The sequence below is a fragment of the Prionailurus bengalensis genome, chromosome B4, assembly GCF_016509475.1.
Source record: "Prionailurus bengalensis isolate Pbe53 chromosome B4, Fcat_Pben_1.1_paternal_pri, whole genome shotgun sequence".
NCBI classification, from domain to species: domain Eukaryota; kingdom Metazoa; phylum Chordata; class Mammalia; order Carnivora; family Felidae; genus Prionailurus; species Prionailurus bengalensis.
Window position 1 is genome coordinate 51,666,770 of NC_057358.1, and position 20,254 is coordinate 51,687,023.

Genomic DNA, 20,254 nt, shown 5'->3' on the forward strand with positions numbered 1-20,254 from the left:
TAACAAAATAAAATAAAATAAATAAAATAAAATAAAATAACCATAGCCAAATAGAGGTAGATTATTTTCTTTAAAATACTTAGCCTGTGATTAGATTCTGCTTCTCCACATCACCTACAAAATGCCTAGGTTATAGCTTTCTGATTTAAATAGCCACACTTCTGAGAGGCCTAAATCAGATTAGCAAAATTTTCCACTCTGTTATATATTTATTTAAATGCTAAGCATAGCAACAATAAAGAACATAATCATTCTTTATTTTAAAAAAAAAGAAGCTTTCTCAATAGTCCTTGATTTTTTTCAGTTATTGCTTAGACTAACCTTAATTATATCTAGGTTGCCAGGCTGAAATCTTAAAGTATGTTTTATTTGAATTTATTTAAAAATGTCTTTACTGGGGCGCCTGGGTGGCTCAGTTGGCTAAGCGGCCGACTTCGGCTCAGGTCATGATCTCACAGTCCGTGAGTTCGAGCCCCACATCGGGCTCTGTGCTTACAGCTCAGAGACTGGAGCGTGTTTCAGATTCTGTGTCTCCCTCTCTCTGATCCTCCCCCGTTCATGCTCTGTCTCTCTCTGTCTCAAAAATAAATAAACGTTAAAAAAATTTTTTTAAATAAATAAAATAAAAATGTCTTTACTTTTAAAACAATGTTTTAATCAAAACTGTACTCCTATCTCAAATGTTTCTAGAGGACCGTAGGCCAAATCAGTATCAAAATTCTTTGTCTCATCGTTGTTCTTCACATCACAGAAAAGTGTTTCCAATCCTTTCTTTGCTAATCTCTTAGATATGCTAATGCTTCACCTTAGGTCTCTTTATGTCTCAAATAAAATGAGAAAAATGGCAAAAATAGAGAAAACAGGATCATCTTTCTGGTCTTCTGTTTTCCTGTTTTTCAACCTTGAGAACTACAGGGGGTGATATTATATACATATCAACATGGTTTGTACATATTTCCTCCTTTCTGATCCGTATTTTTATTTGACCTAGTGTGAAATAAAATACAGCTGACTCTTTTTTTTCCCTTATTAAGCATACAACAGTGAATTGGTAACATTTTTTTTTTCCCTCAGATTGCCTTCTGGAAGAATTTGTCATTACCTGAAAATTTTTCCCTTAAATAGTCAATATCTTCTAAGGAAAAAAAGAAAAAAGAAAAGAAAAGAAGAAAAGAAAAGAGAAAACTTAAATAACAAAACCATGAAGTCAAATACATGATCTGTCTTATTTATTTTTAATTTAGGAATATATTTTCTGTAAAATCACTTTCATTATTAATTGGTCTTACAATAACTTTTAATGGATAATATTTCCATCAAATATAACTTGGAATTAAATATTTGATATATAGATCAATGTTCTTCCTTCTCTGTTGCAGCCCAGCTAGGCTATTCAAAGCCCATAATAAGCAAGTTTCTTCAGCTACTCCATAAAGGAGATAGTCCCATTCCTTAGAGTAGATAGAAAATACAAAAAAAAAAAAAAATCAAATGAAAATAAGTTGTTGTAAATGCCTAATTGAACTCTACACACCACTTCTCTTCCTACTTATGGTTGCTATTCGTTTTGTTTGTAGGGACCGAGCACCTTTTATTTTTACTTCAGAGATGGAGTACTTTATTACAGAAGGTGGGAAAAACCCACAGCATTTCCAAGATTTTGTGGAGCTTTGCTGTCGAGCTTATAATATTGTCAGAAGGCACAGTCGACTGCTCTTGAACCTGCTAGAAATGGTAAGTCCCTTGAGGAAACAACAAAAATAATAAGCTTCATATACGTCTCTCTTCCAGTAGTCTATTTTTGCTAATGGCTTGGATTTCCCCAAAGAGCTATTCAAACGAGAAAGGAATGAGCAAACTAAAAGTACCACTGTACAGCTTATAAACACATTTCTTAATAATTCATTACATTAATTCACAGTTATTGTCTCAAACATTTCTATTCACAATAATATTGATGTATTCATGGGTTATCTCAGTATATTTTGAGTAAAGATTAAGGACAGTAGTTTAGAGTATTATATCAGTTGTTATTATGCTTTAGGATTTTTCAAAAGTACTTTAAAAAGTACTATCTCATTTACACATTATAACAACCTAATGATGTAGACCAAGCAAGGATTTTTCCTGGCTTCCCTCCCAATTTCTGCCTTTGATCATTTGCCTATTTTTCAGATTAAGAAATTAGGGGTCAAGAATATAAGACAACTAGCTAGCAACTCAACCACAGAATAGTACATTTAGTGGTGTACATTGGGTCTACTGAGTCATGCTCCTGTATGCTCTCTGTTGACTTAAGTGTGAAATTTAAGTGTAAAATTAAGTGACTTAAGTGTAAAATTTCATTTCACTGTCCATTGTTAAAGAGATGGACACTATATATACAGGGAGAGAGAAAAGGAATCTGACAGAACTATTTCTGGGAGAAGGAGGAGGTGATTCCTTTGGGCACACCCATATATACTAGTAACTACAGCAAAATGTAGGAGAGAAACACACCTTTGGTAAATCAATATGGTGCTTGGAGTCAATACAATAATCCCAAATAGCTGGTTTACAACCTTCAGATGACAATAATTCTACTAGGTGCTGTTACTTAACTCCAATAAGATTATGTTTCCTCATCTATTAAATGAAGATAATAGAGTCTACCTTGCAGGATTGATGAATAAATGACCTAATAGTGAATGTTTTCCATGACCATTATACTAAGTGCTTTATGTGTACTAATTTATATTTCATAATAACCTCATTAGATCATTAATATAAAGCACTCAGCATAGTACCTGTCATATAGTAGAGTTCAATTAATTTATTATGCTAGATCTTTATTAATCCAAAAGAGTACTGTCCAATATAATATCCCCTACTCATATGTGGTTATTTAAATTTAAATTAATTAGTATCGACTAAACTTTAAAATTCATCTCCTCAATCTCACTAGCCACATGTCAAGTGCTCAATAGCCACATGTGGCTTAGTGATACCATATGGGACAACACAGATATAAAACGTTTCCATTATTGCAGAAAAGTTCTATTGGGTAGTATTGAATAAATGTTGACCTTGTTGCAATGAAGACTTGATTGGATCCTTGTTGTAACTTTCAACATATGTACCTTACTCTGTCTTAAAAAATTGATATTTAAAAAAGTATTATAAACATATAGTCTTTCATGCATAAGGACACTTTGGTTTCTTTGTGTAAACTAGATATATAAATTTTGCCCATGTCTAGAATTTTCAAGTTGGCTATTTCAATAATAGCCAGTGATTCATATTGGTAGATTTGCATTCTAACTCCCAATTCTATTAGGCCATATTGCAATTATGAGATGGCTAATGGTTCATAATCTGTGTTCATACCACAGAGGAAACTCTACAAGGACTAACTCTGTGACCTCGACTCCATTTACATGTAAAAATCCAGGTCATATCATTCTAATATTCTCTTGGGCTCTAACTGGCTCCAAATCATGAATCCATGAGGTCATGAGTACTTACTACATACCAGAAACTGAGGATGCATTTACATAGAAGACCCAGTCAGCCTTAAGGTTTTCAATATGATAAGGAAGATAAAATTTGTGTATACAATAAATGAAGTGTCCAGCATTTCTACATGTCTATAATGTTATAAATAACTGCACACAAGTAAGTACCATATTCTAACAACTACTTGAACCAGCAACAGACATTTTAAAAATAAACACAAAATAGAAAAGCACAAAATATAGATTATGCTATTTCTCAGGTGATACTAAAATTATGCTGAATAACAAAAGTAAGCATGTTAAAATAATGTGAGAGGACAGCCTTTTGGAAAAATTGAGAAGGCTATTGGTGGACTTTTTCCTCTTACTTAATAAACTTATCTACCTACCTGAAAAGAAAACTTTTAGCACATGTGTCATAATATATAAAATAATTATTAAAGAGCTTATGTAATGTTATTTCATTTAAAAGAAGGAGATAAATGATGTTTGAGTCAAGTACTGAAGCAATTTTTCATAAAATAGTATTAAAATCAAATATTGAAGCTTTCTGTTACAAAGTATATCCAAACAATCTTCGTATGTTTTAATCTTCCAGGTCTTGACTTTTAGGCTAAGAAGGAAATTTTGGCAATACAGAGCCCTAATTCAGATTAGGCAAATAATCTTAGATTTAAACTCTCACAGAAATTACAACAGACAGAAGCAATGTGGACCAATTAGAACAATGAATACATATGAAACAGCAGTATATTACTTCTGTTTCTGGTCATTTACCTCTTCATTCTCTGCTTTCGAGGTTTCTTTCTTATGGGATTCTGTAGATAATCAAAGCATCAGTAAGGTTTCAGGACCACACTTCCTCTGGCATAGCTTCCTATAAAATAAAAACAAATTTAAATTCATGAAAGAGTATTTTCTGCCCATGTGGGTACTCAATATTTCCCTCAATTCTCTCTCAAACTGACTCTTATTGTATTAACTTCTTTTAAAAGAACTAAATCTACTGCTCCATGACCCAGTTACAACTTGAGAAATAATTGACATGGGTCATAAATTCTATCTTCTGTGAATGGTCAGTATCCAGGATTATGAGCCACAAGTGTCTGGTAAGTCTACTATGGAGTTAATGGCTCATCCCTTGTTGAGAGCAGCATGTTTCCAGATATCCACAGTCCTTTTTATTTGCTCCTGGGAAAATCAGGGAAAAAAATAATCCATGAAATTCCCATCTTGCTTAAAAGCAAAACATCTGTAGGAGACCCAAGAGTGTTGCTGGCTGAAGTCACTAACATAAAAGCCTGTATTTCATCAGCTTTTCTCTCATTAAAAAAATCAATATCAGCTATTATGGAAGGCTCCCAAAGAACATAGGGACCATTCACCCAGTTTAAAATGTTTATCACACCCATTATTATACCAGATATTTCCCAGAAGAAATCTTTCTAACTGCTCTATGAGGTGGCAAAGAGTGTCTGCTTCCCTAAGCATAACTATCAAAATAGATTTGGACTTGGAGAATAAAAGTAGAAAATTTAAAAGTGTTGCTGTCCTTTAAAAAGGAATTTATCTGTTTATCACCTGTATCTGCTCATTACCTATACTAGCCTAGCCACCCTTTCCCTTTCCTATTGCCCCAATTAAAGTTATTGCCCATATAATCTAGGCTAAGAGGTACTTGAACCGCATTTCTGTGGGTCAGAGAACAGACATGCCTAAGTGGACCCGGGTATGAGGTCATCCTTACTCCAGTGGCAGAGTCACAATACTCAAAGCCGCCTCTCTGGGGAACAGAGCACACAACAAGGGCAAAATTTGCTCTTGTTACCTTTAATTAGCCACATATCAAGGAGAAAGCTGAGTTCATCTACTTTGAAGCCATCTGCACTTGGATGTTGGTGCATAATGAGGGGGCCAGGGTGGGGGGTGGAGAAGAAGGATTAAGTATAGGGTATACTTCCCAAGAAAATGTTTGACAGAGTTCCAAGCAAGCAGGTGTGAATTCTGAGTATCTAGAGAAACCAGAAAGCAATTCAGATCTAGGGAAGAAAGCTGTTAGCAAGTAGAGAATCATAAGTCTAATAAAGGGGAAACTGTCTCAATAAGTACACAAATGTGTCCAGAACTATAATTACAGAACTGAAAAGATAAAGCCTACTCTACACTTTAGTTGCTCCTGAGAATATACCTCTCTATAGTTGATTTTAAGTTTAGTAGTTGGGGTTGAACTTACTAGTTACAGGCTTCCAGTGCCCAACAAAGCTAGGCATTTTTTTCATTCATTCATTCAGTCAGTCATTCACACATTCCTGCATGCATGCATTATTTCAGACATTCATTAAGTTCCATTTGCAAGGTACCATGTTTGGTGATATAAACAATTTAATATCAAATAAAAACTCAGTTCCTGTCCTCAAAGATCTTAAAATCAAATATGACAAACATATATGTGAACCAAACATAGTAAAAGTAAGGCAGCAATAGGCACTTGAAAGAGGTGCGACCAAGATACGATTGCTGTACAAAAAAAGCAGTAATTAAATCTTATCAAGACAATCTGGTGTTTCAAGGTAAAAAAAAATATTTAAGCATTCAAAAAGAATTTCAATAGGTAAGGAGGGATAGGAAGGGAATTCCGGCTGAGAGAAAACTATAAGTATGTGTGGGAGCTCAAAGAACATGGGCGTGACATGCGTTGGAAATAGAGGTAATCAAATGTACTTAGTCTGTGGTACACAGGGAGACCTATATAGACAATAGATGAAGTGACAGATCACAGTTAGATTACAAAAGACATTTATGATCAGAATGAGGATTTTGGACTTTGATATACATACAGACACCTGAGAACCTGGAAGTTTCTTTGCTTTTGATGAAGACAGTACCATCATCTAGCTTTGATTTTGAACTGACAACTCAGAAGCTATGTAATTAGAGACAGAGGGATTGGAGAAGTAGGAAAAGTTATCTAAGCAAATGAAAATGAGGAGCTGAACTAAGACAATAATTGCAATGGAAAGGAGAATGAATACAAGAGACCATTGAGGTGGTTTTTATAGAATTATGTTACTGGCATTGGGAATCAGTTAGAAGAGGGAATCAAAGAAGATATGAATTTCTTCTTAGTTGGACAATGGTTGCACTGGAGATGGAGAGGAAAAAGGAGGAAGAGTTTATGGAAGAAGAGAATTTGCTCAAATTTAGATATTATGAGTTTAGATCATCCATAAGGAGAAGCAGTTAACAACTTTCCAGGACTACCTGATCCATTTCGAGGTTTCAATTACTATCTATATGTTAACGATTCCCAAATCTATATTTACAGCTATATACTTTAGATCCCACCCAGCCCTTCAAATTTATCCAATTAATCACCCAGTTTTCTCAACTCTACTTCCTAAATATATTTAAAATCCAATAACTTTATTCTTTATTCATAAACATTCTCCTAGTCCAGTCTCTTATTTGGCCTCACTTTAATCCATTTTCCACAAATAACCACAATGATCTTTTAAAAACACAATTCAATTATTTAGTGCCCATTTAAAAACACTAAAAGAGCTTCCTTTTGCCTCTAGGATAAAGTACAAAACTTTTATATAGCTAAAAGTTCCTACCCTACTTACCTTTTCAGGCCCATCTCTTGTCACCTACCCACAGGATATCTTATGTTACAGATGCTCTCCTGGAGTTCTTTTTGTGAAATAATGAAAGACATCTTGCGCTCCTTGGTACATCTATACATGCTGTTCCCTCTGCCTGGGTGGGGACAGTAGGAAAGAACAGTTTCAAATCCATTTTTTTCTCACTTGAACTTCATCAAGTCAATCATAAATTTACCCATCCTTCATAACCATATTCTCACTGTTTCCTTTACATTTTTAGAATTAGCAGCATTGTTCTTAACTTCCCACTACTGTAAGAGTGCCTCTATTCCAGAGCAGGAAATAATTTATCTTAGTCATAGAGGTACTGTTGACATTCTCCTCCTTCTCCACCTCCTGGTCTTCCTCCTTCTTCTTTTTCAAAGTTTAAATTTATTTCAGAAAGATCTACTTTTTCTCAAAAAAATTTTTCTTTCTTTTTGCCTATAACTAAAAAGAGTATTATCTCTTCAGTCTACACTATAATATAAACACAGTACTTTTCCAAAGGCTGCCAGAAAAATATCTGAGCCTTTGTACAGTTTTATCTTTAATTACTGCATTGCTTCAATAATCTTTAATAAATGTAATCACCACTTAAATAGGGAAAATTGTGTTCTTAGAGTATGAGTCATAGAGTCATGAAAGAACATAAGATTAAGAGCCAGAGGGATGAGTTTTATACTCTGTGCTTACACACCATTTGATCTGGACACTTCACTTATGCTTTTATTGCGATTACATTTTTCTTCTTTAAAATGGGTATTGCTATATAATTTTTGTGTAATAATTTATAATGTATAAAGCTCTTTCTTATTCATTAGCCATTTGATTGCCCCCGGAACATGTTGAGTATTCTTATCTCCACTTTCAAAATGAGAAAATGGAGATTCAAAGAGGTTAAGAGACTTTCATGATCATTGAGATTTTTAATGGTGGGTCCAGAAATTCTGATACTAGAACCCTTATCATTCTACCGTCCAATGCTGACTATGCTTCTTCTACAAGAAGACAAGATAGGGATAATAATACTATCATGCTTATTTCACTGGTTTATGATGAAGATTAAATTATTATTATTATTTTAAAGTTTCATTTGTTTTTGAGAGAGAGAGAGAGACAGAGTACTAGCAGGGGAGAGGCAGAGAAAGAGGGAGACAGAATCTGAAGCAGACTCCAGGCTTTGAGCTGTAGCACAGACCCTGTCACGGGGCTCAAACTTGTGGACCATGAGGTCATGACCTGAGCCAAAGTCTGATGCTTAACTGACTGAACCACTCAAGCGCCCCAATAAAATTAAATTATTAATCTGCAAGCACTTTGACAATTTTATTGGTTCTTCTTCTTATTGTTGTTTTGTTGCTTCTATTAGTAAATACAGGAAGTTAAAAAATCATGAACTTCTATCCATTCATGATTATAAACTGAAAGGCTTTGCTGTATAAGTTTAAGTGTATATGCATTTGTAGAATTAACCAAGTAAACTTAACCAAATTTAACTAAGATCTGATTTACATTTATTCTGAGGTTTTGTTTGTTTGTTTGTTTGTTTGCTTTTGTTTTGTTTACCTGCTAAGATGCTACATGCAGGATTGCCTGAGCTGAGTGGAATTCAAGACCTGAAATATGTGTATAATAATCTTCGTCCACAAGACACAGACCTAGAAGCAACAAGTCATTTTACCAAGTAAGATAAGCTGTGAATGTATGAGTATGCATTTATTCATGTGTACAAATACGTTTCACATTTGAGGTGATTTCAGGGTGAACAGTCAGTGCTATAAAGCTGTCATTTCTATAACCAGCTGTGTCTTCTTTCCCAAGGGATAGAAAGGGAGCAATGTGAATGTCGAGGAGAGGGCCTTAGTCAGTGTTTCTGTACCATGCTATTGTTTGCTAACCAGCCTCTTCATCTATTACATTGCTCAATAAGAGGTCACTAAGAAGAGCAAGGACTGACATAAATAGATTGGTTGCTCTACTTGAACTATGTCCAGGAAAACAATTTGGAAAAAGAGATTTATGATGAGATATGGACTCACTACTTTCAACTCTAAGACAATACAAATATTGGAGTATTTGGTAACTATCTTCTATTTTAAATCTATGTTTTTTAAGCAAGTCTGAGAAAACACTAATATACATCAAAGAAAGGCCTGTCCAGAATATAGTGAATATTAATTACACTCAAAATCATTGTCAAAAGGGTGGTGCATTTTATAATAGAAGATTCCTCTGAACTTCAATTTTTGAATGGATAGCATAATTGCTAGCAAATTCTAGGTGCTCAATAAATGTTAGCATAATCATTATCATAGTAAAGAGTTTAAGTAGAGAAATACACTTTTTCCTATAACTCCTTAATATTGAATCTTGAGTCTACTTTTTAATTGTTCCAATACTTCGGAAATTTGTAAACACAGATTATACTCTTTTTAATGGATGTATGCTTTGTCTTTTTGAGGAAAACAGTATTTAAAATAAAATCTTTCCCAGCCAATTATTACTTTTACTCTTCCCCTTCCAGAATGTATAGTGAGGACTCTCTCTATTACAAGGGAACAATGAGAGTTGATTGGGCCATCCTACATAAAGAATTTCACTTTTGCAAAGAATCTGTCTTTTGTGAACTTTACTAGATAGGCTCCTCTTGTGGTTGAATAGAAGCAATATGGTAGAATTAGAGAATGCTAGAGCTGAAAGAGACCTCGTACTTCATTTATTCTGACAATAAATATGCAAATAAGTAAACTGAAATTCAAAGAATTAAAGGTCTTGCCTACAATAAAAAAAATAGTAAGAAATACAGCTAGGATTAGGGCCCATAGCTAGGACTTCAATCCCCTGGTCTAGGGTTTTTCAACATTTAATATAGAAAACTATATGATACCATTAAGGAACACCAGGCAGAGCCCTTGCCAAAAATATACATTTCTGCTACCTCCTTTGTTTCTGACATTCTACCATAAGAGATTCTTTAGTGGAGTCTGGTAGGTTTTTTGAGTCTTGAAAAATGCCCTCTGGTAGTAAAGGTTATCTCTGAAAGAAGCATCTGTTTATGTCTACTTAGAAAACTATAAATATTAGTTGACAATAGTCTGTGGCCAAAGACACTAGCTTAAAGATTTGCATAAGTGTTTCAGATCCTTGATTTTAAGGATAAGAGACTCTCAAGTTGCCTCAGCTATTGGGGATGGGGGATTTTTGTGAAAAATCCTAGGGAAAGGCAAACAACCGGCCTTGGGAAGAGCAGAAGGTCTTCTGTCACAGGGCCTGGAAGGTCCTTCAGAGTTCAACACAGCTCTGGGATCCCATCAGCAGGAAGCAGCTTTATACTCCAGCTGCTCACCCCTGGTCTAGTTACCTCCGTCCTAAGTAGGTGAGTGCACATGGTACCAAAAATAGCCCCCTCAGGCTATCCAATTATGATCTGAGTGGGATGCCTTTCTTTGAAGTGGGCTGCTGCACTACAGGCACAATGATTGATGTGTCAGTGGGACCTGGTTGGGAGATAGAGTTGCAGAGAGAGGTCCAGAAAAGATGAAGGTTGGAAACATGTGATTCAGCTAAAGCCTGTGTTTGATGTGTCATTGCTTAGACAGTTTACAAATAGTCCCTACTACTACCTAGAGCAAAGGAAAGAAACTATATATTGGATGAAGAAAAGCTCTTTCAGGTCCTGGCCACAGGGAAAATGTCGATAGGCTTTGTCTGCCAGAGTTCCATCCCTCCACATTTTCTGACTTTAACTGATACACCCAGATCTATAAAGAGCAGAATCTTCGACATGAATGAAGATTATGTCCTACATTTACTTATGTCCTCTTCCTAGTCAAGAGATTGTGAACTAATATGGGAAGTAGATCTAAAGCCACTAATCTCCTGGCAGTGCGCTAGACCTCATTATCCTGCCTGCATATTTCTGCCAGGATAATTTTCTCACTTTTAGATGTTATATAGTATGTTCTGTTAATTAAACTTTGTTCTACAATTTTATGGTAAACAACTTGTTCTCCATTGCAGACTTAAAAGGCATTTGGTCATCTAAATGAGGGCACATCATTTCTCTGTTCAATAATTGTTTTTGACTTGCCATTTCCTACCTCTTACTTTTGACAACCTTATAATCTGATTGTCTTTATCAAGGTTTATCCACTCCACCTCTATTATTCCCAAAGGAATCCTCTTCTGGGTAGATAAATTTCTCATATACATTCATTCCTCCTTTGTCTATTTAATACATCAGAAACGCTTCCAAAGAATCAAAAAAAAATTACTGGAATGGGGGGGGGAGTCTGATCTAACTTTCAACTCTACGTATCCCTTAAGATGCTGGACAACTAGTTTCTTGTCCATGAAACCTCAGATTATTCCCATCGTGACTAGTCTTTTGTTCTATAATCCTACAGAATGTGTGCTATTTCATGCTGTCCTTAATTTATTACTGAATTACATGATGTCTAGTATATCACCTTAATACACTTATTGGTTATACCAGTTTCTCCTAAGTAAAACAGGGGACATAGTCCCACTTTTCCACTTTCGAACATATCTGAATGTGAAACATGCCTCATTCCCCTTAAGATATATTTTAAAGTTTAACAGGAGATGCAATGTAAACATCAAACATTAAGTCTATAAAAGTTATATAATAATGGCTAACATTTAGGGTGGTATTTCTTATGTGTCAGGCCCTGTTCTAGTGCTTTTCATAGAGTAAGTTGTTTCATCATCATAACAAGTCTGTAAGAAAAATGATTAGTAATACTGATAATAGCAATTATAAATAAAGAGCATGGGAGGAAACTTTTGGAGGTAATGGGTATGTTTATGGTATAGTTTATCCTAATAGTTTCACAAATGTATAATCATCTCCAAACTCATCAAGTTGTATATATTAAATATACACAGCTTTTTGCATGTCAATCATACCTCAGTAAAGTGATTTTAAAAAAGTCTGTAAGATAATATAATTTTAATCTAAATTTTTAGATTAGGATACTATCTTCCCCAGAGAAGTTAAATAATTTACCAAAGGATATAGCCAGCTGTAGACGTAACCACAATGTGTATCCAGGGGGTTATGCTGCAGAGTGTGAGGTCTTACACTTTATCCTGTGGGCTCAAAACCACCCCTCTCATATGCAGGCTCTTGGGGTATGTCGCTTCATAATTCAGACCATAGTTTTCTCAAGGTTCCTTAGAGCCCACTTTGGCTACAGTTTGAACAAAGTAGATCTTTTGTCTCACATCTTGACTATCCCAAGCCTTGATGGAGGACAGATGTTCCTTCCCAGTACTATCATCTCTGTGCCATCACCAGGTGTCCCCCGGATGTTTGGTTTAGGATCTGCTATGTTTGCTGCCCCAGGGGACCACCATGGGATAATTTGACTCCAAGGTACTCAACCTCTTTCCTTTCTCTGATTTGGCTCATTACCAGATGCCTTGAACCTCTCTGTCTTTCCCCTTTTCTGCTCAGAGAAATCTCCCATGAGACTCATGTCTCCCTTTAGTGATATATTTTATCCTATAATCTCAACTACATACCTTTATTTTTAGATATGATTTAATGTGTTTTGAGTTTGCCTTTCCACATGTTCTCTTAAGTTCTTTGGTAAGCAAATGTGGATCGTGTGCTGATGATCTTTCCTATCACACAGCACTGTGAAGACCCTGTTATGGAGATTTAAGAAACCTCAATTAATTGTGACTAGGATTCTTAACCATTTGAAAAAGTTACTTAAGATCTGTCTATTATTTATATATTAAAAATTTTTAATCTAATTATAGGATATTTCTTTTGTTAATACTCAAGCAATATATAGAATGAATTTATAAAAGTAGCCTGATTAATTAAAAACAATAGTGGAATTTTGAATGACTTGATCCACATGATTAAAATAAATGTGAAAAATTATGTGCACTTGTTTACTTTTCTGTGTAAATAATATTGTTATCTTAAACTGTGTTCTCTGACATCACATGGGTTACAAAACTGAAGGAGATACTTGAATAGAGATGCCAGTGCACATAATTTACCAAAAAAGGAAAGTTATGTAATGGATATTACATATCTATTATGTAATGGATCCAGCATTAGTCTTGGTGCTTCAATGGGTGACATTAATTCTAATATACTTTTGAGAGCCCCTGTATATTTAAAGTCTGTGTTCTCTGTGTTCTGACAGGCTAAAAGTGTTTCATACTACTGCTTGTTCCAATATTACTACTAAGATAGAAATAAAAATAAGAAAATCCACCATCCACCACCACCACCACCAAGCTCACAGATGTGGGTCATGAATGAGGACTAAGCCATCTGAGACACAGCATGTGTGACTATCTTAAGTGCCCAGTCCTGACTACAGTAGCAGTAAGAGGCTGCCCTCTTGATATTGAGACTTGAAAGAAATGGCTTTTCCTCCCTCTCCGAGAGAATGCTTTATTTATGAACAATATAGGATCCTACCTCATTCTTGGGTATTTGCACTCAGGCTTAAGAGGTGATCGTAAGTGTTTCAGAAGATGCTGTACTCAGCGTGGCATTAAAAATTGTATTACAATTAATGGCATTTAGAGAAAAATGAGAATAAAATTCTTTTACTGACCACAAAGGTTTTTCACAGCATTGCCAACTCTTCTCTCTGCTTCCCATACTTTTTTCGACTCGCCTTACAGCTGAGTGCTATTGAATAGAATCAAGAAAGTCTCGTGACTCAATTCCTGCAAATGGATACTCACATGTAATACCTCTGCAGAGTCCACTGCTAGGCAACAAAGGCAACGATCCATTAAAATGCTGTCTGAATGGGTTACTTTAGAAATTTCAATCACTTTCAAACCTCGGGTTAGCTGTCCTTAGAAACAGATAACCTATTTCACAGACCAGACTGGGATCATTAAGCATAAATTTCCCTGCCTACCTCCCCTCCCACATACAGATCATGCTTTTTACTTCATCCATTTTCTCCTCCAAACATGTGAGAGAAAATTTTCCATGTATTTCCACATATTCTATTTGGCCTGCCACACAGATTCTTTGGTTTAGTAAGCATAAGATCTCTGGCTCTTTGGCTAAAACTGAAGGCAGCTAGAAGCAAAACACAAAACTCCAAACTTAAATTTTGTTTTCATGAGGTATTTTGGTAGCAAAAGCCAGAGATTCTATCTGATATCCTTGGAGAAAAGGGTATAAATGGACTCAAATCGTAACCTAACAAGTCCCAGAAACCAATAGGACCTGATTTCTAGAGGAAACAAAGGACTTCTACTCTGCTTACTCTGCCTATATTTTACCTCTTTGCCCATTGGCCAGTATTCTCTAGTGGACATTCCAGAGAGAGACAATCTAATTGACTTAAATAGTTGCCTTTGTCCCCACTGGACAGAATCCTTCACACAAAGCCATCGTGGATTCTGTTGCCTATCCTTACACCTATCATGGGCCATTCCTTGCCAAAGAACATCCTAGAGTTTCTTCTCTGAACTTTGAGCTTTAGAGAGAGCAATCTTAGTTATGAGGAGCCATTGGGCAGAACAGGCACAATGACTGTCCCAACCAGTACAACCATGAAGCCACTGGAAATGTTGATGACAACCAGAAAAAATGCTCCTGGATTCCACATAGACAAAGGAGCCAGGGTCTGTGAGCCTCCTGAGTGTGCAGACATAATGCCAGAAACTTCCAGTGTTTCCCTCATTCTTCCTTAGTTATTTTTCATGGCTACAGAGTGAAATGAGACTCTTTGTGCTCAATGCCTCAAAACAGTTAAATGGCCTTCTGTCTAGTTTCTCTTTGACATTAAAGAAAATATGGGAGAGGGATGATTCTTGGATTCTTTTGTCCTTAGACTTTCTGGATGCTTTTCTGGTACTTTGCAAATTGTTATCTCTTGGATTGTTGTAATTCCACAAATATGGATCAAAGTTTTCTTTTGCCTTAGTAACCATTGATACCCATAGAGATAAATGCTCACAAGAAAAACAAAGAAAAGACAAAAAACAAAAAACAAAAACCCAGAACCTAGAGGAATTACCAATCACGATGTCCAACTTTCATTAAATTAGGAAAGCAGATTTAAAAGAGATATGCAAATTAAAACAGACTGAAGTTTCTTTTTCATTGTGAAAGTCTCTCATTAAAAAAAATAATAATTGTAGGGGCGCCTGGGTGGCGCAGTCGGTTAAGCGTCCGACTTCAGCCAGGTCACGATCTTGTGGTCCGTGAGTTCGAGCCCCGCGTCAGGCTCTGGGCTGATGGCTCAGAGCCTGGAGCCTGTTTCTGATTCTGTTGTCTCCCTCTCTCTCTGCCCCTCCCCCGTTCATGCTCTGTCTCTTTCTGTCCCAAAAATAAATAAACGTTGAAAAAAAAAAAATTTAAAAAAAAAAAAAAAAAAAAAAATAATAATTGTAAAAACAAATCTGAACTAAATTGACTTTATAAGCCACTTTTTAACTGAAGGTATAATACCTTTTACAATACTGTATTTCCTAAGTTGCATGACCTAGTCACATCATTACAATGTTCCATAGCTTGGCTGCTGTTCTAAATTTCTGCAATAGGAGAGTCTCTGTTTTTGAATTATATGAGCTACGCTGAGAATTTGCCCAATTTGCCTAAATATCAAGTCATGATACACCTTAGCTATTAGCTTTTAAAAAAAGATATTTTAACTTTTCCGGAGACTATCAGTCTAAAGGTTAAGAGCATTTGGAAAGTTCAATGCACCCACCCAGAGTGCCAGAAGTCATTAGTTACAAAAGATGAATAGTCCAGATGGCGCTGTTTCACAACAGCTGCTAACCCCTCAACAGCTAAGGGCAACAGCCTATCCTCACTGGTATTCCTGACAGACACTATGTGTTGCATAGGATTGCTATATTCCAGGGATTTCACAAACAGCTAAAGTAATTTATTATTTTTAAATATATTTTTCACATTTTAAAGATTTTTGTTACCTTAATTATAGCATCAATTATCAATTGGTTATCAATTATTATTATTGATTTTTCTATACTATTTCATGTTAAGATTTTTTTTTTTGCTTTGCATAAGATTTCATGTTAATGTCATCAATAAAATGAGCTGGCTTTGGGGAGGGTGGGAATGGAAACCTGGAATATCATTTTACTGGCATAATACTTACACATAATAAGACCAGTCCATCAACCTTTTTCTAGTTCCTTTATTCCATCTGATCTGATGTGGCTGCTTTTTCTAAGTAGCCTCCCTAAGAAAGTATAAGAATTACTTATTGATAGTCAAGACCATGGAGCCTGGAATTCTTGTTTGTATGCAGAGTTAGGTCCCTGAGATGACATTTACATAAGACTCACTAACCTTATAGGTAAATTTTGAAGACTTCAAACTTTAACTTGGAAAAGAGCAAAGTTTTTGTTGTTGTTTGTTTGGTGTTTTTAAGCCACGTTCTAAACTATGAAGCAGGAGAAAAGAAAACAAAAATAAGAAAAGAAAGAAAGATAAACCTAAAGCTGCCTCTTGTTTTAACCTTTATTTTTTGTAGGATTTCAAGAGAGTTCCCCATAAGTCATTTTCCATAAAACCATAAATCTGCACATTTATTTTCCCTTGTATCCCTCTATCTGTAGTTTGCTACCTTTTGGACTCATATATATTCATTTCTTTACTTATTTGGTAGTAAGTTTTCTGAAATAATATTTGCATAATATTACTCTGTTTCCAATGACTTTTCATATGTTACCTAATTCAATTCTATCAACAGTCTTGGGGGAATGGCATGGTTTAGTCGTCAACTATGTTTTATAGATGAAACAATTGAGTCTCCTGGAAGCTAATTGACTTTCTTGAGATCACAGGCAGAACTAATAAGTGAGTTCAGAATAGAGCAAAATTGATTTCTTGCATAATGGATGTTCTTCCCAGGACCTTAAGCAAAATCACATGGAAAAAAAATCCTACCTATGAAAGTCCTAATACTCTGATAATCTCAGATAAATATAGATTTTTTTAACTCTGATGTCTTCAGGTTAAGTGAAAGAACATGGTAAGAAAACATCTAAACATCTAAATGTTTAATAAGAAAATATCTAAATGCTTATAGCCATGTATCTCAAATTAGGATACCAGGCCATCAAAGCCACAAGGATTAATATGAAATATCCTTTCATAGTATCTATTTTATTTAAAATTTAAGGTTAGAACATGAAGCTTAAATTTTTGTGTTCTCACATGTGTACATACATATATGGCCAAAAGCATCTCTTTTTCATGTCAGACAATCTTGAAGTTTTAAAAATAAAAATGCATAGACAGAAACTTTTTTTATTGTGTATCAAGAATGATTAGTCACTGAATTCATCTCATAATATTTTTTTTGGCTAAAAAAAATATGGGTTTGAATACTTATTGTCCAGTATAAATTTGCAGCAAAGTAGGAATTATCTTTTTTTGTTGTTGTTGTTGTTTATGAAATTTATTGACAAATTGGTTTCCATACAACACCCAGTGCTCATCCCAAAAGGTGCCCTCCTCAATACCCATCACCCACCCTCTACTCCCTCCCACCCCCCCATCAACCCTCAGTTTGTTCTCAGTTTTTAACAGTCTCTTATGCTTTGGCTCTCTCCCATTCTAACCTCTTTTTTTTTTTTTCCTTCCCCTCCCCCATGGGTTCCTGTTAAGTTTCTCAGGATCCACATAAGAGTGAAACCATATGGTATCTGTCTTTCTCTGTATGGCTTATTTCACTTAGCATCACACTCTCCAGTTCCATCCACGTTGCTACAAAAGGCCATAATTCATTTTTTCTCATTGCCACGTAATATTCCATTGTGTAAATAAACCACAATTTCTTTATCCATTCATCAGTTGATGGACATTTAGGCTCTTTCCATAATTTGGCTATTGTTGAGAGTGCTGCTATGAACATTGGGGTACAAGTGGCTCTATGCATCAGTACTCCTGTATCCCTTGGATAAATTCCTAGCAGTGCTATTGCTGGGTCATAGGGTAGGTCTATTTTTAATTTTCTGAGGAACCTCCACACTGCTTTCCAGAGCGGCTGCACCAATTTGCATTCCCACCAACAGTGCAAGAGGGTTCCCGTTTCTCCACATCCTCTCCAGCATCTATAGTCTCCTGAGTTGTTCATTTTGGCCACTCTGACTGGAGTGAGGTGATACCTGAGTGTGGTTTTGATTTGTATTTCCCTGATAAGGAGCGACGCTGAACATCTTTTCATGTGCCTGTTGGCCATCCGGATGTCTTCTTTAGAGAAGTGTCTATTCATGTTTTCTGCCCATTTCTTCACTGGGTTATTTGTTTTTCGGGTGTGGAGTTTGGTGAGCTCTTTATAGATTTTGGATACTAGCCCTTTGTCCGATATGTCATTTGCGAATATCTTTTCCCATTCCGTTGGTTGCCTTTTAGTTTTGTTGGTTGTTTCCTTTGCTGTGCAGAAGCTTTTTATCTTCATAAGGTCCCAGTAATTCACTTTTGCTTTTAATTCCCTTGCCTTTGGGGATGTGTCGAGTAAGAGATTGCTATGGCTGAGGTCAGAGAGGTCTTTTCCTGCTTTCTCCTCTAAGGTTTTGATGGTTTCCTGTCTCACATTTAGGTCCTTTATCCATTTTGAGTTTATTTTTGTGAATGGTGTGAGAAAGTGGTCTAGTTTCAACCTTCTGCATGTTGCTGTCCAATTCTCCCAGCACCATTTGTTAAAGAGGCTGTCTTTTTTCCATTGGATGTTCTTTCCTGCTTTGTCAAAGATGAGTTGGCCATACGTTTGTGGGTCTAGTTCTGGGGTTTCTATTCTATTCCATTGGTCTATGTGTCTGTTTTTGTGCCAAGGTAGGAATTATCTTGATAGCACACTTTATAGGTTTAACTATGAGAAAACATTGGTCATATATTTTAGATATTACAAATTCAATGTTGAGCTATTACTTTTCTTAATGGAATAAAACAAACTGTGACAAAGTTGTATTAAGTCATTGTTCCCTCTGAATCGTTAAGAATGACTCACAAAGCTGGACACTCAATCAGGAACTCCAATATAAAAGACAAAAAAAAGTAATGTGTTTATCACACACGCCAAAATCAAAGCAAAGTGAAGTTTGGAGGTTAAATGAAGAAATTGGTTTATGGGGAGAATGAGTCACTAAAAGTCTTCTATTTATATACGATAAAATTATAGAGTCAATGGGGAAATAAGAATGTTCTTCTGCAAATTCCTTCACAGATAGTCTTTTGAGAAATGTTTTCCTTAGACTAAAGAGACTGACCAGTAAAACAGGTATTCTATCAAGCCACAAAATGATATAAACAACTTCAGCAATAGAAATATGCTCCTGAAATTCCCATCCTGTTGCCTCAGAACCTTCGCTCAACTGCAGTTCACGGCATTATAGACATCTCTCCTCAATGGTTACTCTGATGTGACTCATAAAGCAGTGAAAAACTTTTGTCCCTTAGAGTCACATATTAATATAAATGTGCACTCAAAAAATATCATAATATTTTTTGAATATTGAAATTTTGAATATTGAAAACTGCTCTCTGTCTCTATGTTGAACCTGACATGAAAGACCAGACCTCCTGGATTCAACCCAATTTTCTGAGACTGAAAAACTCAATGGCTCATTCTCACACACACATAGCTAGGAAACCTGTTGGTAGCATTTGTTTGTAATGATAAGCTATTTAAAATATTTATGCCATATTAAAAGATAAGTATGTTATGAAGTAGAGTAGAATTTGTACAGATTTTTAAGATAGGACCTAAGGCTTAAGATTTTATGGTTATTTTATTACCCTTTGGACCATGTTCCCTTCAAGAACAGGCTTCAAGAAATACTGTTAAATGTTTTTCTAAGCATTATTTTTATGTAAAAATTAAAGGATCATTATTTTAGTGCCTTTATTCCATCTAAGAATTCCATGCTAAATGTATTGATTGGCTAATCTTAAAGACAAAGTTGAAATACTGTTTATTATAAATAATCCACAATGAGAGCAAAGACTGTGGAATCAGATAAACATGAGTTGAAATTTTTGGTTACTACTTTCTAGGTGATGTCACCTTTGGTATTCATTTACCTTTCTTGGTCATTTTTTCTGGCATCATTGCTAAA

The 20,254-nt window shown here is 35.4% G+C and overlaps 1 protein-coding gene across 1 annotated transcript in view; it reads left to right on the plus strand.

Moving 5' to 3' along the window:
• PIK3C2G (phosphatidylinositol-4-phosphate 3-kinase catalytic subunit type 2 gamma) overlaps positions 1-20,254 on the plus strand; it is a 333,932-nt gene that overhangs the window by 232,529 nt on the left and 81,149 nt on the right. The window contains exons 24-25 of the mRNA XM_043561485.1: positions 1,578-1,734; positions 8,716-8,825. Coding sequence (XP_043417420.1) covers positions 1,578-1,734; positions 8,716-8,825 — 267 coding nt within the window. The remainder of the gene's footprint in view (positions 1-1,577; positions 1,735-8,715; positions 8,826-20,254) is intronic.